The 27,072-nt window shown below is 43.7% G+C and overlaps 1 protein-coding gene across 1 annotated transcript in view; it reads right to left on the bottom strand.

The window, feature by feature from the left end:
* EPHA8 (EPH receptor A8) overlaps window positions 1–27,072 on the bottom strand; it is a 213,007-nt gene that overhangs the window by 164,760 nt on the left and 21,175 nt on the right. The window contains exon 2 of the mRNA XM_073656022.1: window positions 13,826–13,890. Within this exon, the coding sequence (XP_073512123.1) occupies window positions 13,826–13,890 (65 nt within the window). The remainder of the gene's footprint in view (window positions 1–13,825; window positions 13,891–27,072) is intronic.

Genomic DNA, 27,072 nt, shown 5'->3' with positions numbered 1-27,072 from the left:
ATCCACTCTCTACACTCGAGGCACCAATGTCTTCCCCCACCTATGTGATGGTGTCCAGTTTATTCCCCCATACTGGAGAGGATCCACTCTCTACACTCGAGGCACCAATGTCTTCCCCCACCTATGTGATGGTGTCCAGGTTATTCCCCCATACTGGAGAGGATGCCCTCTCTACACTCGGGGCACCAATGTCTTCTTCCACCTATATGACGGTGTCCAGGTTATTCCCCCATACTGGAGAGGATCTACTCTCTACACTCGGGGCACCAATGTCTTCCCCCACCTATGTGATGGTGTGCAGGTTATTCCCCCATACTGGAGAGGATCTACTCTCTACACTCGGGGCACCAACATCTTCTCCCACCTATGTGATGGTGTGCAGGTTATTCCCTCATACTGGAGAGGATCTACTCTCTACACTCGGGGCACTAATGTCTTTCCCCACCTATATGATGGTGTCCAGGTTATTCCCTCATACTGGAGAGGATCTACTCTCTACACTCCGTGCACCAATGTCTTCTCCCACCTATGTGATGGTGTCCATGTTATTACACCACACTGGAGAGGATCCATTCTCTACACTCGAGGCACCAATGTCTTCTCCCACCTATGTGATGGTGTGCAGGTTATTCCCCTATACTGGAGAGGATCTACTCTCTACACTCGAGGCACCAATGTCTTCTCCCACCTATGTGATGGTGTCCAGGTTATTCCCTCATACTGGAGAGGATCCACTCTCTACACTCGAGGCACCAATGTCTTCCCCCACCTATGTGATGGTGTCCAGGTTATTCCCTCATGCTGGAGAGGATCCACTCTCTACACTCGGGGCACCAATGTCTTCCCCCGCCTATGTGATGGTGTCCAGATTATTCCCCCATACTGGAGAGGATCCACTCTCTACACTCGGGGCAACAATGTCTTCCCCCACGTATGTGATGGTGTCCAGGTTATTCCCCCATACTGGAGAGGATCCACTCTCTGCACTCGAGGCACCAATGTCTTTTCCCACCTATGTGATGGTGTCCAGGTTATTCCCTCATACTGGAGAGGATTTACTCTCTACACTCGGGGCACCAATGTCTTCCCCCACCTATGTGATGGTGTCCAGGTTATTCCCCCACACTGGAGAGGATCCACTCTACACATGGTGCACCAATGTCTTCTCCCACCTATGTGATGGTGTCCAGGTTATTCCCCCATACTGGAGAGGATCCACTCTCTACACTCGGGGCACCAATGTCTTACCCCACCTATGTGATGGTGTCCAGGTTATTACCCCATACTGGAGAGGATCCACTCTACACATGGTGCACCAATGTCTTCTCCCACCTATGTGATGGTGTCCAGGTTATTCCCCCATACTGGAGAGGATCCACTCTCTACACTCAGGGCACCAATGTCTTCCCCCACCTATGTGATGGTGTCCAGGTTAATCCCTCATACTGGAGAGGATCTACTTTCTACACTCGAGGCACCAATGTCTTCCCCCACCTATGTGATGGTGTCCAGGTTATTCCCCCATACTGGAGAGAATCCACTCTCTACACTCTGGGCAACAATGTCTTCCCCCACCTATGTGATGGTGTCCAGGTTATTCCACCATACTGGAGAGGATTTACTCGCTACACCCGGTGCACCAATGTCTTCCCCCACCTATGTGATGATGTCCATGTTATTCCACCATACTGGAGAGGATCTACTCTCTACACTCGGGGCACCAATGTCTTCTCCCACCTATGTGATGGTGTCCAGATTATTCCCCCATACTGGAGAGGATCCACTCTCTACACTCGAGGCACCAATGTCTTCTTCCACCTATGTGATGGTGTCCAAGCTATTCCCTCATACTGGAGAGGATTTACTCTCTACACACGGGGCACCAATGTCTTCCCCCACCTATGTGATGGTGTCCAGGTTATTCCCCCATACTGGAGAGGATCCACTCTACACATGGTGCACCAATGTCTTCTCCCACATATGTGATGGTGTCCAGGTTATTCCCCCATACTGGAGAGGATCCACTCTCTACACTCGGGGCACCAATGTCTTCACCCACCTATGTGATGGTGTCCAGGTTATTCCCTCATACTTGAGAGGATCTACTCTCTACACTCGAGGCACCAATGTCTTCTCCCACCTATGTGATGGTGTCCAGGTTATTCCCTCATACTGGAGAGGATCTACTCTCTACACTCGAGGCACCAATGTCTTCTCCGACCTATGTGATGGTGTCCATGTTATTCCACCATACTGGAGACGATTTACTCTCTACAATCGGTTCACCAATGTCTTCCCCCACTTATGTGATGGTGTCCAGGTTATTCCCTCATACTGGAGAGGATCTACTCTCTACACTCGAGGCACCAATGTCTTCCCCCACCTATGTGATGGTGTCCAGGTTATTCCCTCATACTGGAGAGGATCTACTCTCTACACTCGAGACACCAATGTCTTCTCCCACCTATGTGATGATGTCCAGGTTATTCTCCCATACTGGAGAGGATCCACTCTCTACACTCGGTGCACCAATGTCTTCCACCACCTATGTGATGGTGTCCAGGTTATTCCCCTATAATGGAGAGGATCTAATCTCTACACATGGGGCGCCAATGTCTTCCCCCACCTATGTGATGGTGTCCAGGTTATTCCCCCATACTGGAGAGGATCCACTCTCTACACATGGGGCACCAATGTCTTCTCCCACCTATGAGATGGTGTCCAGGTTATTCCCCCATTCTGGAGAGGATCCACTCTCTACACTCGAGGCACCAATGTCTTCCCCCACCTATGTGATGGTGTCCAGGTTATTCCCCCATACTGGAGAGGATGCCCTCTCTACACTCGGGGCACCAATGTCTTCTTCCAACTATATGACGGTGTCCAGGTTATTCCCCCATACTGGAGAGGATCCACTCTCTACACTCGGGGCACCAATGTCTTCCCCCACCTATGTGATGGTGTGCAGGTTATTCCCCCATACTGGAGAGGATCTACTCTCTACAATCGGGGCACCAACATCTTCTCCCACCTATGTGATGGTGTGCAGGTTATTCCCTCATACTGGAGAGGATCTACTCTCTACACTCGGGGCACTAATGTCTTTCCCCACCTATATGATGGTGTCCAGGTTATTCCCTCATACTGGAGAGGATCTACTCGATACACTCGGGGCACCAATGTCTTCTCCCGCCTATGTGATGGTGTCCAGGTTATTCCCTCATACTGCAGAGGATCTACTCTCTACACTCAGGGCACCAATGTCTTCCCCCACCTATGTGATGGTATCCAGGTTATTCCCCCATACTGGAGAGGATCTACTCTCTACACTCGGGGCACCAATGTCTTCCCCCACCTATGTGATGGTGTGCAGGTTATTCCCTCATGCTGGAGAGGATCTACTCTCTACACTCGAGGCACCAATGTCTTCCCCCAAGTATGTGATGGTGTCCAGGTTATTCCCTCATACTGGAGAGGATCTACTCTCTACACTCGAGGCACCAATGTCTTCTCCCACCTATGTGATGATGTCCAGGTTATTCCACCATGCTGGAGAGGATCCACTCTCTACACTCGGTGCACCAATGTCTTCCACCACCTATGTGATGGTGTCCAGGTTATTCCCCTATACTGGAGAGGATCTACTCTCTACACATGGGGCGCCAATGTCTTCCCCCACCTATGTGATGGTGTCCAGGTTATTCCCCCATACTGGAGAGGATCCACTCTCTACACATGGGGCACCAATGTCTTCTCCCACCTATGAGATGGTGTCCAGGTTATTCCCCCATACTGGAGAGGATCCACTCTCTACACATGGGGCACCAATGTCTTATCCCACCTATGTGATGGTGTCCAGGTTATTCCCCCATACTGGAGAGGATCCACTCTCTACACTCGAGGCACCAATGTCTTCCCCCAGCTATGTGATGGTGTGCAGGTTATTCCCCCATACTGGAGAGGATCCACTCTCTACACTCGGGGCACCAATGTCTTCCCCCACCTATGTGATGGTGTGCAGGTTATTCCCCCATACTGGAGAGGATCTACTCTCTACACTCGGGGCACCAATGTCTTCTCCCACCTATGTGATGGTGTCCAGGTTATTCCCTCATACTGGAGAGGATCTACTCTCTACACTCAAGGCACCAATGTCTTCTCCCACCTATATGACGGTGTCCAGGTTATTCCCCCATACTGGAGAGGATCCACTCTCTACACTCGAGGCACCAATGTCTTCCCCCACCTATGTGATGGTGTGCAGGTTATTCCCTCATACTGGAGAGGATCTACTCTCTACACTCGGGGCACCAATGTCTTTCCCCACCTATGTGATGGTGTCCAGGTTATTCCCTCATACTGGAGAGGATCTACTCGATACACTCGGGGCACCAATGTCTTCTCCCACATAAGTGATGGTGTGCAGGTTATTCCCATATACTGGAGAGGATCTACTCTCTACACTCGAGGCACCAATGTCTTCTCCCACCTATGTGATGACGTCCATGTTATTACACCACACTGGAGAGGATCCACTCTCTACACTCGAGGCACCAATGTCTTCTCCCACCTATGTGATGGTGTGCAGGTTATTCCCCTATACTGGAGAGGATCTACTCTCTACACTCGAGGCACCAATGTCTTCTCCCACCTATGTGATGGTGTCCAGGTTATTCCCTCATACTGGAGAGGATCCACTCTTTACACTCGAGGCACCAATGTCTTCCCCCACCTATGTGATGGTGTCCAGGTTACTCCCCCATACTGGAGAGGATCTACTCTCTACACTCGGAGCACCAATGTCTTCCCCCACCTATGTGATGGTGTCCAGGTTATTCCACCATACTGGAGAGGATCCACTCTCTACACTTGAGGCACCAATGTCTTCTCCCACCTAAGTGATGTTGTGCAGGTTATTCCCCCATACTGGAGAGGATCCACTCTCTACACTCGAGGCACCAATGTCTTCTCCCACCTATGTGATGGTGTGCAGGTTATTCCCTCATACTGGAGAGGATCTACTCTCTACACTAGGGGCACCAATGTCTTATCCCACCTATGTGATGGTGTCCAGGTTATTTCCTCATACTGGAGAGGATCTACTCTCTACACTCGGGGCACCAATGTCTTCTCCCACCTATGTGATGGTGTGCAGGTTATTCCCCCATACTGGAGAGGATCTACTCTCTACACTCAGGGCACCAATGTCTTCTCCCACCTATGTGATGGTGTCCAGGTTATTCCCCCATACTGGAGAGGATCTACTCTCTACACTCGGGGCACCAATGTCTTCCCCCACCTATGTGATGGTGTCCAGGTTATTCCCCCATACTGGAGAGGATCTACTCTCTACACTCGGGGCACCAATGTCTTCCCCCACCTATGTGATGGTGTCCAGGTTATTCCCTCATACTGGAGAGGATCTACTCTCTACACTCGGGGCACCAATGTCTTCTCCCACCTATGTGATGGTGTGCAGGTTATTCCCCCATACTGGAGAGGATCTACTCTCTACACTCGGGGCACCAATGTCTTCCCCCACCTATGTGATGGTGTGCAGGTTATTCCCTCATACTGGAGAGGATTTACTCTCTACACTCGAGGCACCAATGTCTTTCCCCACCTATGTGATGGTGTCCAGGTTATTCCCTCATACTGGAGAGGATCTACTCTCTACACTCGAGGCACCAATGTCTTCTCCCACCTATGTGATGATGTCCAGGTTATTCCCCGATACTGGAGAGGATCCACTCTCTACACTCGGTGCACCAATGTCTTCCACCACCTATGTGATGGTGTCCAGGTTATTCCCCTATACTGGAGAGGATCTACTCTCTACACATGGGGCGCCAATGTCTTCCCCCACCTATGTGATGGTGTCCAGGTTATTCCCCCATACTGGAGAGGATCCACTCTCTACACATGGGGCACCAATGTCTTCTCCCACCTATGAGATGGTGTCCAGGTTATTCCCCCATACTGGAGAGGATCCACTCTGTACACATGGGGCACCAATGTCTTATCCCACCTATGCGATGGTGTCCAGGTTATTCCCCCATACTGGAGAGGATCCACTCTCTACACTCGAGGCACCAATGTCTTCTGCCACCTATGTGATGGTGTCCAGTTTATTCCCCCATACTGGAGAGGATCCACTCTCTACACTCGAGGCACCAATGTCTTCCCCCACCTATGTGATGGTGTGCAGGTTATTCCCCCATACTGGAGAGGATCCACTCTCTACACTCGGGGCACCAATGTCTTCTCCCACCTATGTGATGGTGTCCAGGTTATTCCCCCATACTGGAGAGGATGCCCTCTCTACACTCGGGGCACCAATTTCTTCGCCCACCTTTATGACGGTGTCCAGGTTATTCCCCCATACTGGAGAGGATCCACTCTCTACACTCGGGGCACCAATGTCTTCCCCCACCTATGTGATGGTGTGCAGGTTATTCCCCCATACTGGAGAGGATCTACTCTCTACACTCGGGGCACCAATGTCTTCTCCCACCTATGTGATGGTGTCCAGGTTATTCCCTCATACTGGAGAGGATCTACTCTCTACACTCGGGGCACCAATGTCTTCTCCCACCTATGTGATGGTGTCCAGGTTATTCCCCCATACTGGAGAGGATCCACTCTCTACACTCAGGGCACCAATGTCTTCCTCCTCCTATGTGATGGTGTCCAGGTTAATCCCTCATACTGGAGAGGATCTACTCTCTACACTCGAGGCACCAATGTCTTCCCCACCTATGTGATGGTGTCCAGGTTATTCCCCCATACTGGAGAGAATCCACTCTCTACACTCTGGGCAACAATGTCTTCCCCCACCTATGTGATGGTGTCCAGGTTATTCCCCCATACTGTAGAGGATTTACTCGCTACACCCGGTGCATCAATGTCTTCCCCCACCTATGTGATGATGTCCATGTTATTCCACCATACTGGAGAGGATCTACTCTCTACACTCGGGGCACCAATGTCTTCTCCCACCTATGTGATGGTGTCCAGATTATTCCCCCATACTGGAGAGGATCCACTCTCTACACTCGAGGCACCAATGTCTTCTCCCACCTATGTGATGGTGTCCAAGCTATTCCCTCATACTGGAGAGGATTTACTCTCTACACTCGGGGCACCAATGTCTTCCCCCACCTATGTGATGGTGTCCAGGTTATTCCCCCATACTGGAGAGGATCCACTCTACACATGGTGCACCAATGTCTTCTCCCACATATGTGATGGTGTCCAGGTTATTCCCTCATACTTGAGAGGATCTACTCTCTACACTCGAGGCACCAATGTCTTCTCCCACCTATGTGATGGTGTCCAGGTTATTCCCTCATACTGGAGAGGATCTACTCTCTACACTCAAGGCACCAATGTCTTCTCCCACCTATGTGATGGTGTCCATGTTATTCCACCCTACTGGAGACGGTCTACTCTCTACAATCGGTTCACCAATGTCTTCCCCCACCTATGTGATGGTGTCCAGGTTATTCCCTCATACTGGAGAGGATCTACTCTCTACACTCGAGGCACCAATGTCTTCCCCCACCTATGTGATGGTGTCCAGGTTATTCCCTCATACTGGAGAGGATCTACTCTCTACACTCGAGGCACCAATGTCTTCTCCCACCTATGTGATGATGTCCAGGTTATTCTCCCATACTGGAGAGGATCCACTCTCTACACTCGGTGCACCAATGTCTTCCACCACCTATGTGATGGTGTCCAGGTTATTCCCCTATACTGGAGAGGATCTACTCTCTACACATGGGGCGCCAATGTCTTCCCCCACCTATGTGATGGTGTCCAGGTTATTCCCCCATACTGGAGAGGATCCACTCTCTACACATGGGGCACCAATGTCTTCTCCCACCTATGAGATGGTGTCCAGGTTATTCCCCCATACTGGAGAGGATCCACTCTCTACACATGGGGCACCAATGTCTTATCCCACCTATGTGATGGTGTCCAGGTTATTCCCCCATACTGGAGAGGATCCACTCTCTACACTCGAGGCACCAATGTCTTCCCCCACCTATGTGATGGTGACCAGTTTATTCCCCCATACTGGAGAGGATCCACTATCTACACTCGAGGCACCAATGTCTTCCCCCACCTATGTGATGGTGTCCAGGTTATTCCCAAAAACTGGAGAGGATGCCCTCTCTACACTCGGGGCACCAATGTCTTCTCCCACCTATATGACGGTGTCCAGGTTATTCCCCCATACTGGAGAGGATCCACTCTCTACACTCGGGGCACCAATGTCTTCCCCCACCTATGTGATGGTGTGCAGGTTATTCCCCCATACTGGAGAGGATCTACTGTCTACACTCGGGGCACCAACATCTTCTCCCACCTATGTGATGGTGTGCAGGTTATTCCCTCATACTGCAGAGGATCTACTCTCTACACTCGGTGCACCAATGTCTTCCCCCACCTATGTGATGATGTCCAGGTTATTCCCCCATACTGGAGAGGATCTACTCTCTACACTCCGTGCACCAATGTCTTCTCCCACCTATGTGATGGTGTCCATGTTATTACACCACACTGGAGAGGATCCATTCTCTACACTCGAGGCACCAATGTCTTCTCCCACCTATGTGATGGTGTCCAGGTTATTCCCCCATACTGGAGAGGATCCACTCTACACATGGTGCACCAATGTCTTCTCCCACATATGTGATGGTGTCCAGGTTATTCCCCCATACTGGAGAGGATCCACTCTCTACACTCGGGGCACCAATGTCTTCACCCACCTATGTGATGGTGTCCAGGTTATTCCCTCATACTTGAGAGGATCTACTCTCTACACTCGAGGCACCAATGTCTTCTCCCACCTATGTGATGGTGTCCAGGTTATTCCCTCATACTGGAGAGGATCTACTCTCTACAGTCGAGGCACCAATGTCTTCTCCCACCTATGTGATGGTGTCCATGTTATTCCACCATACTGGAGACGATCTACTCTCTACAATCGGTTCACCAATGTCTTCCCCCACCTATGTGATGGTGTCCAGGTTATTCCCTCATACTGGAGAGGATCTACTCTCTACACTCGAGGCACCAATGTCTTCCCCCACCTATGTGATGGTGTCCAGGTTATTCCCTCATACTGGAGAGGATCTACTCTCTACACTCGAGGCACCAATGTCTTCTCCCACCTATGTGATGATGTCCAGGTTATTCTCCCATACTGGAGAGGATCCACTCTCTACACTCGGTGCACCAATGTCTTCCACCACCTATGTGATGGTGTCCAGGTTATTCCCCTATACTGGAGAGGATCCACTCTCTACACATGGGGCACCAATGTCTTCTCCCACCTATGAGATGGTGTCCAGGTTATTCCCCCATACTGGAGAGGATCCACTCTCAACACATGGGGCACCAATGTCTTATCCCACCTATGTGATGGTGTCCAGGTTATTCCCCCATACTGGAGAGGATCCACTCTCTACACTCGAGGCACCAATGTCTTCCCCCACCTATGTGATGGTGTCCAGTTTATTCCCCCATACTGGAGAGGATCCACTCTCTACACATGGGGCACCAATGTCTTCTCCCACCTATGAGATGGTGTCCAGGTTATTCCCCCATACTGGAGAGGATCCACTCTCTACACATGGGGCACCAATGTCTTATCCCACCTATGTGATGGTGTCCAGGTTATTCCCCCATACTGGAGAGGATCCACTCTCTACACTCGAGGCACCAATGTCTTCCCCCACCTATGTGATGGTGTCCAGTTTATTCCCCCATACTGGAGAGGATCCACTCTCTACACTCGAGGCACCAGTGTCTTCCCCCACCTATGTGATGGTGTCCAGGTTATTCCCCCATACTGGAGAGGATGCCCTCTCTACACTCGGGGCACCAATGTCTTCTCCCACCTATATGACGGTGTCCAGGTTATTCCCCCATACTGGAGAGGATCCACTCTCTACACTCGGGGCACCAATGTCTTCCCCCACCTATGTGATGGTGTGCAGGTTATTCCCCCATACTGGAGAGGATCTACTCTCTACACTCGGGGCACCAACATCTTCTCCCACCTATGTGATGGTGTGCAGGTTATTCCCTCATACTGGAGAGGATCTACTCTCTACACTCGGGGCACTAATGTCTTTCCCCACCTATATGATGGTGTCCAGGTTATTCCCTCATACTGGAGAGGATCTACTCGATACACTCGGGGCACCAATGTCTTCTCCCACCTATGTGATGGTGTGCAGGTTATTCCCTCATACTGCAGAGGATCTACTCTCTACACTCGGTGCACCAATGTCTTCCCCCACCTATGTGATGATGTCCAGGTTATTCCCCCATACTGGAGAGGATCTACTCTCTACACTCCGTGCACCAATGTCTTCTCCCACCTATGTGATGGTGTCCATGTTATTACACCACACTGGAGAGGATCCATTCTCTACACTCGATGCACCAATGTCTTCTCCCACCTATGTGATGGTGTGCAGGTTATTCCCCTATACTGGAGATGATCTACTCTCTACACTCGAGGCACCAATGTCTTCTCCCACCTATGTGATGGTGTCCAGGTTATTCCCTCATACTGGAGAGGATCCACTCTCTACACTCGAGGCACCAATGTCTTCCCCCACCTATGTGATGGTGTCCAGGTTATTCCCCCATACTGGAGAGGATCTACTCTCTACACTCGGAGCACCAATGTCTTCCCCCACCTATGTGATGGTGTGCAGGTTATTCCCCCATACTGGAGAGGATCTACTCTCTACACTCGGGGCACCAACATCTTCTCCCACCTATGTGATGGTGTGCAGGTTATTCCCTCATACTGGAGAGGATCTACTCTCTACACTCGGGGCACTAATGTCTTTCCCCACCTATATGATGGTGTCCAGGTTATTCCCTCATACTGGAGAGGATCTACTCGATACACTCGGGGAACCAATGTCTTCTCCCACCTATGTGATGGTGTGCAGGTTATTCCCTCATACTGCAGAGGATCTACTCTCTACACTCGGGGCACCAATGTCTTCCCCCACCTATGTGATGATGTCCAGGTTATTCCCCCATACTGGAGAGGATCTACTCTCTACACTCCGTGCACCAATGTCTTCTCCCACCTATGTGATGGTGTCCATGTTATTACACCACACTGGAGAGGATCCATTCTCTACACTCGAGGCACCAATATCTTCTCCCACCTATGTGATGGTGTGCAGGTTATTCCCCTATACTGGAGAGGATCTACTCTCTACACTCGAGGCACCAATGTCTTCTCCCACCTATGTGATGGTGTCCAGGTTATTCCCTCATACTGGAGAGGATCCACTCTCTACACTCGAGGCACCAATGTCTTCCCCCACCTATGTGATGGTGTCCAGGTTATTCCACCATACTGGAGAGGATCCACTCTCTACACTCGAGGCACCAATGTCTTCTCCCACCTATGTGATGGTGTGCAGGTTATTCCCTCATACTGGAGAGGATCTACTCTCTACACTCGGGGCACCAATGTCTTATCCCACCTATGTGATGGTGTCCAGGTTATTCCCTCATACTGGAGAGGATCTACTCTCTACACTCGGGGCACCAATGTCTTCTCCCACCTATGTGATGGTGTGCAGGTTATTCCCCCATACTGGAGAGGATCTACTCTCTACACTCAGGGCACCATGTCTTCTCCCACCTATGTGATAGTGTTCAGGTTATTCCCCCATACTGGAGAGGATCTACTCTCTACACTCGGGGCACCAATGTCTTCCCCCACCTATGTGATGGTGTTCAGGTTATTACCCCATACGGGAGAGGATCTACTCTCTACACTCGGGGCACCAATGTCTTCCACCACCTATGTGATGGTGTCCAGGTTATTTCCTCATACTGAAGAGGATCTACTCTCTACACTCGGGGCACCAATGTCTTCTCCCACCTATGTGATGGTGTGCAGGTTATTCCCCCATACTGGAGAGGATCTACTCTCTACACTCGGGGCACCAATGTCTTCCCCCACCTATGTGATGGTGTCCAGGTTATTCCCCCATACTGGAGAGGATCTACTCTCTACACTCAGGGCACCAATGTCTTCCCCCACCTATGTGATGGTATCCAGGTTATTCCCCCATACTGGAGAGGATCTACTCTCTACACTCGGGGCACCAATGTCTTCCCCCACCTATGTGATGGTGTGCAGGTTATTCCCTCATACTGGAGAGGATCTACTCTCTACACTCGAGACACCAATGTCTTCCCCCAAGTATGTGATGGTGTCCAGGTTATTCCCTCATACTGGAGAGGATCTACTCTCTACACTCCAGGCACCAATGTCTTCTCCCACCTATGCGATGATGTCCAGGTTATTCCCCCATACTGGAGAGGATCCACTCTCTACACTCGAGGCACCAATGTCTTCCCCCACCTATGTGACAGTGTCCAGTTTATTCCCCCATACTGAAGAGGATCCACTCTCTACACTCGAGGCACCAATGTCTTCCCCCACCTATGTGATGGTGTCCAGGTTATTCCCCCATACTGCAGAGGATCCACTCTCTACACTCGGGGCACCAATGTCTTCCCCCACCTATGTGATGGTGTGCAGGTTATTCCCCCATACTGGAGAGGATCTACTCTCTACACTCGGGGCACCAATGTCTTCTCCCACCTATGTGATGGTGTCCAGGTTATTCCCTCATACTGGAGAGGATCTACTCTCTACACTCAAGGCACCAATGTCTTCTCCCACCTATATGACGGTGTCCAGGTTATTCCACCATACTGGAGAGGATCCACTCTCTACACTCGGGGCACCAATGTCTTCTCCCACATAAGTGATGGTGTGCAGGTTATTCCCGTATACTGGAGAGGATCTACTCTCTACACTCGAGGCACCAATGTCTTCTCCCACCTATGTGATGACGTCCACACTGGAGAGGATCCACTCTCTACACTCGAGGCACCAATGTCTTCTCCCACCTATGTGATGGTGTGCAGGTTATTCCCCTATACTGGAGAGGATCTACTCTCTACACTCGAGGCACCAATGTCTTCTCCCACCTATGTGATGGTGTCCAGGTTATTCCCTCATACTGGAGAGGATCCACTCTTTACACTCGAGGCACCAATGTCTTCTCCCACCTATGTGATGGTGTGCAGGTTATTCCCTCATACTGTAGAGGATCTACTCTCTACACTCAGGGCACCAATGTCTTCCCCCACCTCCGTGACACTTCTGTTAGGTCTTTATTACAGGCAGCTTTCATTTTCGGTATGAATATATAGGACTTCTAGTTCCTCATGCGCTGCGATGATGAAGATGATGGGAGTGTTTGATAGATAGAAGCCCTGCATCGTAGAGGGGGTCTTTGCGTCCATCATCCCCCATCTGTGTCTGTAGAGAGGACTATACGGTGCCAGCATCAGATGACAGCCCTCACCCTGCTGCACTTATCAGAGCGGATGTATCATGCGCGGAGATCACCGGAGACCGCCCTGTGCCTGCGGCATGCTGCCGGCGGTGTCCTGCCAGCAGGGGTGGACCAGGGGCCTCCTTGCTGTCACTTGCTGGTGATATCTTGCTCAGGGGTCACTGCAGGTTTAGACTGGGGTCTCACAGGAGGAGAATGAGGGGCTCAGGCCTTCCTCAGCCGCCCGCGTTGTCTCTCTGAGGCGGCACACAGACACCACAATTACTCTCCGCACACAAACTCTGCTACAATTTCACAGCCAATTACCCCTGAAGTGTTGTGAGCCGGAGCCGCCGCCGCCGCCATCCTCGCCCATCCACCCCGAAACAGACACAATGTGTGCGGCCCACTGTACTTACCCCATGAGGGGGGTAGGTGAGCCAGCCCCAGTCCCCCGGGACCACCGCCGTGTCCAATAAATTCACTGGAAAGAGAGAAGAGGGGACATTAGCATCTGCAACAACGATCGAATGTCAGTTACATATGATCCGTCTATTAGATAGAAATATATCTAGAATTATCTATCTACTGACAAAAGAATCCAGCAGCTTCATAAGAGACACCAGCGGCATCCCCCCCGCCATAGAGAAGGATCAATGAAGACCCCCGATCCAGGAGATCCACCGGCCACGAGGAGGCAGCGACCCTCACATCTGTCTGTCCATGTATCATCTATTATCTATCTATTATCTATTATCTATCATCTATCTATCATCTATAATCTATCTATCATCTATCTATTATCTATCATCTATCTATCATCTATCTATTATCTATCATCTATTATCTATCATCTATCTATCATCTATCTATCATCTATCTATCATCTATCTATTATCTATCATCTATCTATTATCTATCTATCATCTATCATCTATCTATCATCTATCTATTATCTATCATCTATCTATTATCTATCATCTATCTATCATCTATCTATCATCTATCTATCATCTATCTATTATCTATCTATCATCTATCTATTATCTATTATCTATCATCTATCTATTATCTATCTATTATCTATCATCTATCTATTATCTATCATCTATCTATCATCTATCTATTATCTATCTATCATCTATCTATTATCTATCTATTATCTATCATCTATCTATCATCTATTATCTATCTATCATCTATCTATTATCTATCATCTATCTATTATCTATCATCTATCTATCATCTATCTATTATCTATCTATCATCTATCTATTATCTATCATCTATCTATTATCTATTATCTATCATCTATCTATTATCTATCTATTATCTATCATCTATCTATTATCTATCTATCATCTATCATCTATCTATTATCTATCTATTATCTATTATCTATCTATTATCTATCTATTATCTATCATTTATCTATTATCTATCTATTATCTATTATCTATCATCTATCTATCATCTATCTATTATCTATCTATTATCTATCAATTATGTATCTATCATCTATCTATTATCTATGTATTATCTATCATCTATCTATTATCTATCTATTATCTGTTATCTATCTATTATCTATCTATTATCTATCATCTATCTATTATCTATCTATCTATCATCTATCTATTATCTATCATCTATCTATTATCTATCTATTATCTATCATCTATCTATTATCTATCTATCTATCATCTATTATCTATCTATTATCTATCTATTATGTATCTATCATCTATCTATCATCTATCTATTATCTATCATCTATCTATTATCTATCTATCTATCATCTATTATCTATCTATTATCTATCTATTATCTATCTATTATGTATCTATCATCTATCTATTATCTATTATCTATCTATTATCTATCTATCATCTATTATCTATCTATCATCTATCTATCATCTATCTATTATCTATTATCTATCTATTATCTATCATCTATCTGTTATCTATCTATTATCTATCTATTATTTATTATCTATCTATCTATCATCTATCATCTATCTATTATTTATCTATTTTCTATCATCTATCTATTATCTATCTATTATCTATCTATATCTAGTATCTATCATCTATCTATTATCTATCATCTATCTATTATCTATCTATATCTAGTATCTATCATCTGTCTAATATCTATCTATTATCTATCATCTATCTATTATCTATCTATATCTAATATCTATCATCTGTCTATTATCTATCTATTATCTATTATCTATCTATCATCTATCTATTATCTATCTATTATCTATCTATCTATTATCTATCTATCATCTATTATCTATCTATCATCTATCTATTATCTATCTATCATCTATGTATTATCTATTTATTTATCTATTATCTATCTGTTATCTATCTATAATCTATCTATTATCTATCATCTATCTATTATCTATCTATTATCTATCTATCATCTATGTATTATCTATTTATTTATCTATTATCTATCTGTTATCTATCTATAATCTATCTATCATCTATTATCTATCATCTATTATCTATCATCTATTATCTATTATCTATGAATCAATGATTTAGATGAAGGAATTGAGGGTAAATTGATTAAATTTGCTGATGACACAAAGCTAGGAGGGATAGCTAATACTAGAGAAGAGAGAGAGAGGATTCAAAAAGACCTAAATAAACTGGAGCAGTGGGCAGCAACCAACAGAATGGTTTTTAACAGGGAAAAATGCAAAGTACTACATCTGGGCAATAAAAATGAAAAAAGCATATACAGAATGGGAGGAATAGAGCTAAGCAACAGTACATGTGAAAAAGACTTAGGTATACTAATAGATCATAGACTGAACATGAGTCAACAGTGTGATGCAGCAGCAAAAAAGGCAAATACAATTCTGGGATGTATTAACAGAAGCATACAGTCTAGATCACGTGAAGTCATTATTGGTCTTTACTCCTCTTTGGTCAGACCTCATCTGGAATACTGTGTACAGTTTTGGGCACCACATTTTAAAAAAGACATCGACAAACTGGAGCAAGTTCAGAGAAGAGCGACCAGAATGGTGACTGGTCTGCAAACCATGTCCTATGAGGAACGGTTGCAGGATTTGGGAATGTTTAGCTTGCAAAAAAGAAGACTGAGGAGACTTAATAGCTGTCTACAAATATGTCAAGGGCTGTCACATTGTAGAAGGATCATCTTTATTCTCATTTGCACAAGGAAAGACTAGACGCAATGGGATGAAACTAAATGGGAGGAGACACAGATTAGATATTAGAAAAAACTTTTTGACAGTTAGGGTGATTAATGAGTGGAACAGGCTGCCACGAGAGGTGGTGAGTTCCCCTTCAATGGACGTCTTCAAACAGAGGCTGGACAGACATCTGTCTGAGATGATTTAGTGAATCCTGCTTTGAGCAGGGGGTTGGACCAGATGACCCAGGAGGTCCCTTCCAACTCTACCATTCTATGATTCTATCATCTATCTATTATCCATCTATCATCTATTATCTATCTATCATCTATTATCTATTATCTATCTATCATCTATCTATTATCCATCTATCATCTATTATCTATCTATCATCTATTATCTATCATCTATTATCTATTATCTATCTATTATCTATCTATAATCTATCTATTATCTATCTATCATCTATTATCTATCTATGATCTATCTATTATCTATCATCTATCTATTATCTATCATCTATCTATTATCTATCTATCATATATTATCTATCTATTATCTATCTATTATCTATCTATTATCTATCATCTATTATCTATCTATCATCTATCTATTATCTATCTATTATCTATCATTTATCTATTATCTATCTATTATCTATCTATTATCTATCATCTATTATCTATCTATTATCTATCTATCATCTATTATCTATTATCTATCATCTATTATCTATCATCTATCTATTATCTATCTATTATCTATCTATCATCTATCTATCTATTATCTATCTATTATCTATCAATCATCTATCTATTATCTATCATCTATCTATTATCTATCTATTATCTATCTATAATCTATCTATCATCTATTATCTATCATCTATATATTATCTATCATCTATCTATTATCTATCTATCTATTATCTATCATCTATTATCTATCTATCATCTATCTATTATCTATCATCTATCTATTATCTATCTATTATCTATCTATCATCTATTATCTATCATCTATCTATCATCTATCTATTATCTATCTATTATCTATCATCTATCTATCTATTATCTATCTATCATCTATTATCTATCATCTATCTATTATCTATCTATCTATTATCTATCTATTATCTATCATCTATCTATTATCTATCTATTATCTATCATCTATATATTATCTATCTATTATCTATCTATCATCTATTATATCATCTATTATCTATCATCTATCTATCATCTATTATCTATCATCTATTATCTATCTATCATCTATCTATTATGTATCATCTATCTATCATCTATCTATTATCTATCTATCATCTATTATCTATCTATCATCTATCTATCTATTATCTATCTATTATCTATCATCTATCTATCTATTATCTATCATCTATCTATCATCTATTATCTATCTATCTATTATCTATCATCTATTATCTATCTATCATCTATTATCTATCATCTATCTATTATCTATCTATTATCTATCATCTATCTATCATCTATCTATTATCTATCTATCTATCTATCATCTATCTATTATCTATCATCTATCTATTATCTATCATCTATCTATTATCTATCTATCTATTATCTATCATCTATTATCTATCTATCATCTATCTATTATCTATCATCTATCTATTATCTATCTATTATCTATCATCTATCTATTATCTATCTATCTATTATCTATCATCTATTATCTATCTATCATCTATCTATCATCTATCTATCATCTATCTGTTATCTATCATCTATTATCTATTATCTATCTATCATCTATCTATTATCTATCATCCATCTATTATCTATCTATCTATATCTATCATCTATTTATCATCTATCTATTATCTATCTATTATCTATCATCTATCTATTATCTATCATCTATTATCTATCTATCATCTATCTATCATCTATCTGTTATCTATCATCTATCTATTATCTATCATCTATTATCTATTATCTATCTATTATCTATCATCTATCTATTATCTATCATCTATCTATTATCTATCATCTATTATCTATCTATCATCTATCTATTATCTATCATCTATTATCTATCTATCATCTATCTATTATCTATCATCTATCTATTATCTATCATCTATTATCTATCTATCATCTATCTATTATCTATCTATCTATTATCTATCATCTATCTATTATCTATCTATCTATTATCTATCATCTATTATCTATCATCTATCTATCATCTCTGTTATCTATCATCTATTATCTATCATCTATCTATCTATCATCTATCTGTTATCTATCTATCTATTATCTATCTATTATCTATCTATCTGTTATCTATCTATCATCTATCTATTATCTATCTATCTGTTATTTATCTATCTATCATCTATCTATTATCTATCTATCTGTTATCTATCTATCTATCATCTATTATCTATCTGTTATTTATCTATCTATCATCTATCTATTATCTATCTATCTATCATCTATCTATTATCTATCTATCTGTTATTTATCTATCATCTATCTATCTGTTATCTATCATCTATCTATTATCTATCTATCTGTTATTTATCTATCTATTATCTATCTATTATCTATCTATCATCTATCTATTATCTATCTATCTGTTATTTATCTATCTATCATCTATCTATCTATCATCTATCTATTATCTATCTATTATCTATCATCTATCTATCTATCATCTATCTGTTATTTATCTATCTATCATCTATCTATTATCTATCTATCTGTTATCTATCTATCTATCATCTATCTATTATCTATCTATCTGTTATTTATCTATCTATCATCTATCTATTATCTATCTGTTATCTATCTATCTATCTATCATCTATCTATCATCTATCTATTATGTATCATCTATTATCTATCTATCTATCATCTATCTATTATCTATCTATCTGTTATCTATCTATAAGTCTATCTATCTGTTATTTATCTATCTATCATCTATCTATCTATCATCTATCTATTATCTATCTATCTGTTATCTATCTATAAGTCTATCTATCTGTTATTTATCTATCTATCATCTATCTATCTATCATCTATCTATTATCTATCTATCTGTTATCTATCTATAAGTCTATCTATCTGTTATCTATCTATCTATCATCTATCTATTATCTATCTATCTGTTATTTATCTATCTATCATCTATCTATCTATCATCTATCTATTATCTATCTATCTGTTATCTATCTATAAGTCTATCTATCTGTTATCTATCTATCTATCATCTATCTATCATCTATCTATCTGTTATTTATCTATCTATCATCTATCTATCATCTATCTATTATCTATCTATCATCTATCTATCATCTATCTGTTATCTATCTATCATCTATCTATTATCTATCTATCTGTTATCTATCTATCATCTATCTATCTATCATCTATCTGTTATTTATCTATCTATCATCTATCTATCATCTATCTGTTATTTATCTATCTATCATCTATCTATTATCTATCTATCTGTTATTTATCTATCTATCATCTATCTATCTATCATCTATCTATTATCTATCTATCTGTTATCTATCTATAAGTCTATCTATCTGTTATCTATCCTTACTGATAGGACGGCTATAAGGGATAATGGAGGCTGCGGTCCGATCTTTAATGAGAGCTCTTCTTTCCGGCAGCTGAACGGTCAGTGATGGAGGAACTGTCCCCTCCAGCTACAATTGCACACGATTAAAACTTCAAAGACTTCCCACGAGACGTCCCGGCGGCTTCGGCTCCTTTGGAACAATTCCCTTCACATTGATAATTAAACCATTATCGGCCATGTTCCAGGAATAATGCAGAATGTGAATGTGGAGCTTTCCCTCCCGGTGACCGAGTTCATAGCAGGTTCATGTGTGATGGCAGCAGTGTGTATGGGGGCAATTCCCTTACCACAACCAACCCAATATCTATCCATCCATCTATACACAGTGTATATATATATATAGGTTCATATACGGTGGGTAACCAGTATTTGACCCGCTCCCGATCCTGTAAGTTTTCCCCCTCCACAGAATGGAGAGATCTGTGATTGTTCTCGTCGGTCTCTTCACCTGTGAGAGACAGAATCTAAGAATAATCCAGAGGATCCATTGTAGGATTGTTCCAGAATTAATCTGCATTTTACTGCAGGAAATAAGTATTCGATCACCGACCAACCGGCAAGAATTCTGCCTCTCACAGACCTGATGGTTTTTCTGTAAGAAGCCTCCTACTCTGCACTCATTATCTGTATTAACTGCACCTCTTTGAACTCGTTACCTGTATAATAGACACCTGTCCACATACTCACATTCCAACCTCTCCACCATGGCCAAGACCAAAGAGCTGTCTAAGGACACCAGGGACAAAATTGTAGACCTGCACAAGACTAGGATAGGCTACAGGACAATAGGCAGCAGCTTAGTGAGAAGGCAATAACTGTTGGCACAATTATTAGAAAATGGGAGAAACACAAGATGACTGCCAATCTTCCTCGGTCTGGGGGTCCATGCAAGGTCTCGCCTCGTGGGGTAAGGATGATTCTGAGAAGGGTCAGGAATCTGCCAAGAACTATACAGCAAGACCTGGTCAATGACCTGAAGAGAGCGGGGACCACAGTCTCAATCATTACCGCTAGTAACACACTACGCCGTCATGGATTAAAATCCTGAAGGGCACGCAATGTCTACCTGCTCACGCCAACACATGTCCAGGCCCGTCTGAAGTTCTCCAATCACCATCTGGATGATCCAGAGGAGGCATGGGGGAAAATCATGTGGTCAGATGAGACCAAAATAAAATTAACTCCACTCGCCGTGTTTGGAGGAAGAAGAAGGATGAGTACAACTCCAAGAACAACATCCCAACTGTGAAGCATGGTGGGGGAAACATCATACTTTGGGGGTGCTTTTCTGCAAAAGGGGACAGGACGAGGGAATGGTATTGAAGGGAGGATTGATGGGGTCATGTATCACAAGATTTTGGCTAACAACCTCCTTACCTCAGTAAGAGCATTGAAGATGGGTCGTGGCTGGGTCTTCCAGCATGACCATGACCCAAAACATACAGACAGGGCAACTAAGGAGTGGCTCTGTAAGAAGCATTTCAAGGTCTTGGAGTGGCCTAGCCAGTCTCCAGGCCTGAACCCAACTCAAAATCTTTGGAGGGAGCTGAAACTCATCAATCTTACCAAGCGACAGCCTCAAAACCTGAAAGATCTGGAGAAGATCTGTAAGGAGGAGGGGGCCAAAATCCCTGCTGCAGTGTGTGCAAACCCAGTCAAGATCTACGTCTGACCTCTGTAATTGTAACAAAGATTTCTGCACCAAATAATAAGTTCTGTTTTTCTATTGTATTAAATACTTATTTCATGCAGTAAAATGCAGATTAATTCTGGAACAATCCTACAATGGATCCTCTGGAGTATTCTTAGATTCTGTCTCTCACAGGTGAAGTGACCGACGATAAAAATTACAGATCTCTCCATTCTGTGTAGGGGGAAAACTTTCAAAATCGGCAGTGGATCAAATACTTATTTTCCCCACTCTATCTGAAAAAATTGGAAGCAGCACAGCAACTTGTAAAGGTTAAAAAAGTGCTATTTAACAGCCCATAATGGTGACATTTTTTCTACAAGTGAGAGCCTTTCTCAAGCTTTGAGAAAGGCTCACACTTGAAGCCGAAACGTCGCCATTATTTGTGTCAAAGATCGCAGCCTGGGAGGTCGGTCAGATCCACCCACTGTTTTATTTTTGTCACAAACAGCTCTCTGCTGCCCCCTATCGTTCGGACAATTACGCGATTGACAGACGATCAACGGAGGAGGCCGCAGGCTGTTTCTACTAATAGGCCAGTTATTGGGAAACTAACAGTGAGCGTATGATATATACATCTCCGATTCCAACGCATGGAATATATACAGTACAGACCAAAAGTTTGGACACACCTTCTCATTTAAAGATTTTTCTGTATTTTCATGACTTTGAAAATTGTACATTCACACTGAAGGCATCAAAACTATGAATTACCACATGTGGAATTATATACTTAACAAAAAAGTGTGAAACAACTGAAAATATGTCTTATATTCTAGGTTCTTCACAGTAGCCACCTTTTGCTTTGATGACTGTTTTGCACACTCTTGGCATTCTCTTGATGAGCTTCAAGAGGTAGTCACTGGAAATGGTTTTCACTTCACAGGTGTGCCCTGTCAGGTTTAATAAGTGGGATTTCTTGCCTTATAAATGGGGTTGGGACATTCTTCCCCGATTAGTCCTGAAATTGAAGATGTATGTCCCGTCAATATCGGATCTATTCAAACCCCAACATTCATAACTTCCCATTGGCACCGAACCAACTGGCTGCAGATGTAAACTTTCCTTTCAGCTCAGGACGTGCTTCCTGGGGACAAAGGAGACTTCTCCACTTCCCATCTATGCACAAACCTATGTCCCTCTTGTTATCTGAACCTCAGAAAATATCTCTCCTGTCTAATTACCTGTACTCTGTAGGGAGTATTGGCTTCAAAGGTAACTTGAATGGTTAACTTTTCCTATCTTAATTGGTTTCCTCACCCCCTAGCTATATGTAATTTACTCTCTTCCCATATGTTAAACATGTGTTTACTACCAAGGAGTGTAAGCTCCTGTCCTTCTGTGTGAGAGGAGAGTGGGGTGGTGAATGCCCCCTCACTGGAGCTGTGTTATGGATCTTAATATTTTCTATGACAATGGTCTATTAAAGGGAACCTATCACGTCCTAGTAGCTATGTAAACTGCCCCCACTGCGTTGTTAGTGATGCAATGTGCAATGTGCATCACTAACAAGCTTTTTTCATTAAAATTGGCGCTAATATAATGAGTATACAGCACTTTATATACTTATATTCTACCGGCTCGTTTAGTCATAGGGGTGTGATACTCGCATTCAGTCAGGGGTGGCGCCGCCCACGCATTTGCACTCTGCTCGGCTCGCACTGATGTAAGAATGGGGCGCTTGCGCAGTATGACATGGTGGCAGCTCTGGGAGCCGCGCATGCGCTGTGACGAGCAGCTCCGGCCGCACACAGTGAAGCTGGTGCTGCTTTTGCTTTAGATATACAGTTAGGTCCATATATATTTGGACAGAGACAAGATTTTTCTAATTTTGGTTCTAGACATTACCACAATGAATTTTAAACAACAATTCAGATGCAGTTGGAGTTCAGACTTTCAGCTTTCATTTGAGGGTTTCCACATTAAAATTGGATGAAGGGTTTAGGAGTTTCAGCTCATTAACATGTGACACCCTGTTTTTAAAGAGACCAAAAGTAATTGGACAGATGAAATAATTGTAAATAAAATGTTCATTTCTAGTACTTGGTTGAAAACCCTTTGTTGGCAATGACTGCCTGAAGTCTTGAACTCATGGACATCACCAGACGCTGTTTTTCCTACTTTTTGATGCTCTGCCAGGCCTTCACTGCGGTGGTTTTCAGTTGCTGTTTGTTTGTGGGCCTTTCCTTCTGAAGTTTAGTCTTTAACAAGTGAAATGCATGCCCAGTTGGGTTGAGATCAGGTGACTGACTTGGCCGTTCAAGAATATTCCACTTCTTTGCTTTAATAAACTCCTGGGTTGCTTTGGCTTTATGTTTTGGGTCATTGTCCATCTGTAGCATGAAACGACAACCAATCAGTTTGGCTGCATTTGGCTGGATCTGAGCACACAGTATGGCTCTAAAGACATCAGAATTCATTCGGCTGCTTCTGTCCTGTGTCACATCATCAATAAACACTAGTGACCCAGTGCCACTGGCAGCCATGCATGCCCGCGCCATCACACTGCCTCAGCCGTGTTTTACAGATGATGTGGTATGCTTTGGATCATGACCTGTACCACGCCTTCGCCATACCTTTCTCTTTCCATCATTCTAGTAGAGGTTGATCTTGGTTTCATCTGTCCAAAGAATGTTCTTCCAGATCTGTGCTGGCTTTTTTAGATGTTTTTTAGCAAAGTCCAGTCTAGGCTTTTTCTTCTTGATGCTTATGAGTGGCTTGCACCGTGCAGTGAACCCTCTGTAGTTACTTTCATGCAGTCTTCTCTTTATGGTAGATTTGGATATTGATACGCCTGCCTCCTGGAGAGTGGTGGTCACTTGGTTGGCTGTTGTGAAGGGGTTTCTCTTCACCATGGAGATTATTCTGCGATCATCCACCACTGTTGTCTTCCGTGGGCGCCCAGGTCTTTTTGCATTGATGAGTTCACCAGTGCTTGCTTTCTTTCTCAGGATGTACCAAACTGTAGATTTTGCCACTCCTAATATTGTAGCAATTTCTCGGATGGGTTTTTTCTGTTTTTGCAGCTTAAGGATGGCTTGTTTCACCTGCATGGAGAGCTCCTTTCACCGCATGTTTACTTCACAGCAAAACCTTCCAAATGCAAGCACCACACCTCAAATCAACTCCAGACCTTTTATCTGCTTAATTGAGAATGACATAATGAAGGGATTGCCCACACCTGTCCATGAAATAGCCGCGGAATCAATTGTCCAATTACTTTTGGTCCCTTTAAAAACAGGGTGGCACATGTTAAGGAGCTGAAACTCCTAAACCCTTCATCCAATGTTAATGTGGATCCCCTCAAATGAAAGCTGAAAGTCTGAACCTCAACTGCATCTGAATTGTTTTGTTTAAAATTCATTGTGGTAATGTCTAGAACCAAAATTAGAAAAATGTTCTCTATGTCCAAATATATATGGACCTAACTGTATCTATCTATCAGGACCTGAGATTACATGTTGGGAGATTAGTTCGGAGATATACGGTGGAGACAGATTATGGATGTAGGTACTGGAATTGGGAGCCAATGAAGGGATTTGCAGAGGGTAGAAGCAGAGGAGTAGCGAGGAGAGGGGTGGATTAGTCGGGCAGTGGAGTTATGGACGGACTGCAGAGGTGCAAGAGGTAGGCAGGTAGGCCACAGAGGAGGATATTGCAGTAGTCAAGGTGGGAGATGATGACGGCACGCAGTAACATTTCAGTACACTCAGGGTTGAGAAAAAGACGGCGCTCTGCTGTGTATAGAATATATGGGGAGCATACAGGAGCAGCACATATAGCGGCTGCTGCGCTGTGCTGTGTATATAATATATGGGGAGCATACAGGAGCAGCACATACAGCGGCTGCTGCGCTCTGCTGTGTATATAATATATGGGGAGCATACAGGAGCAGTACATACAGCGGCTGCTGCGCTCTGCTGTGTATATAATATATGGGGAGCATACAGGAGCAGCACATACAGCGGCTGCTGCTCTCTGCTGTGTATATAATATATGGGGAGCATACAGGAGCAGCACATATAGCGGCTGCTGCGCTCTGCTGTGTATATAATATATGGGGAGCATACAGGAGCAGCACATACAGCGGCTGCTGCGCTCTGCTGTGTATAGAATATATGGGGAGCATACAGGAGCAGCACATACAGCGGCTGCTGCGCTCTGCTGTGTATAGAATATATGGGGAGCATACAGGAGCAGCACATATAGCGGCTGCTGCGCTCTGCTGTGTATATAATATATGGGGAGCATACAGGAGCAGCACATACAGCGGCTGCTGCGCTCTGCTGTGTATATAATATATGGGGAGCATGCAGGAGCAGCACATACAGCGGCTGCTGCACTCTGCTGTGTATATAATATATGGGGAGCATACAGGAGCAGCACATACAGCGGCTGCTGCGCTCTGATGTGTATATAATATATGGGGAGCATACAGGAGCAGCACATACAGCGGCTGCTGCGCTCTGCTGTGTATATAATATATGGGGAGCATACAGGAGCAGCACATACAGCGGCTGCTGTGCTCTGCTGTGTATGTAATATATGGGGAGCATGGAGGAGCAGCACATACAGCGACTGCTGCGCTCTGCTGTGTATATAATATATGGGGAGCATACAGGAGCAGCACATACAGCGGCTGCTGCGCTCTGCTGTGTATATAATATATGGGGAGCATACAGGAGCAGCACATACAGAGGCTGCTGCGCTCTGCTGTGTATATAATATATGGGAGCATACAGGAGCAGCACATACAGAGGCTGCTCCGCTCTGCTGTGTATATAATATATGGGGAGCATACAGGAGCAGCACATACAGCGGCTGCTGCGCTCTGCTGTGTATATAATATATGGGGAGCATACAGGAGCAGCACATACAGCGGCTGCTGCGCTCTGCTGTGTATATAATATATGGGAGCATACAGGAGCAGCACATACAGAGGCTGCTGCGCTCTGCTGTGTATATAATATATGGGAAGCATACAGGAGCAGCACATCCAGCGGCTGCTGCGGTCTGCTGTGTATATAATATATGGGGAGCATACAGGAGCAGCACATACAGCTGCTGTTGTGCTCTGCTGTGTATATAATATATGGGGAGCATACAGGAGCAGCACATACAGCAGCTGGTGTGTATATAATATATGGGGAGCA

This window comes from Phyllobates terribilis, unplaced genomic scaffold (assembly GCF_046119375.1).
Source record: "Phyllobates terribilis strain yellow unplaced genomic scaffold, ASM4611937v1 Scaffold_12__6_contigs__length_324123572, whole genome shotgun sequence".
NCBI lineage: Eukaryota > Metazoa > Chordata > Amphibia > Anura > Dendrobatidae > Phyllobates > Phyllobates terribilis.
The sequence above is the reverse complement of the archived record's forward strand: the minus strand, read 5'-3'. Positions and strand labels throughout refer to the sequence as shown.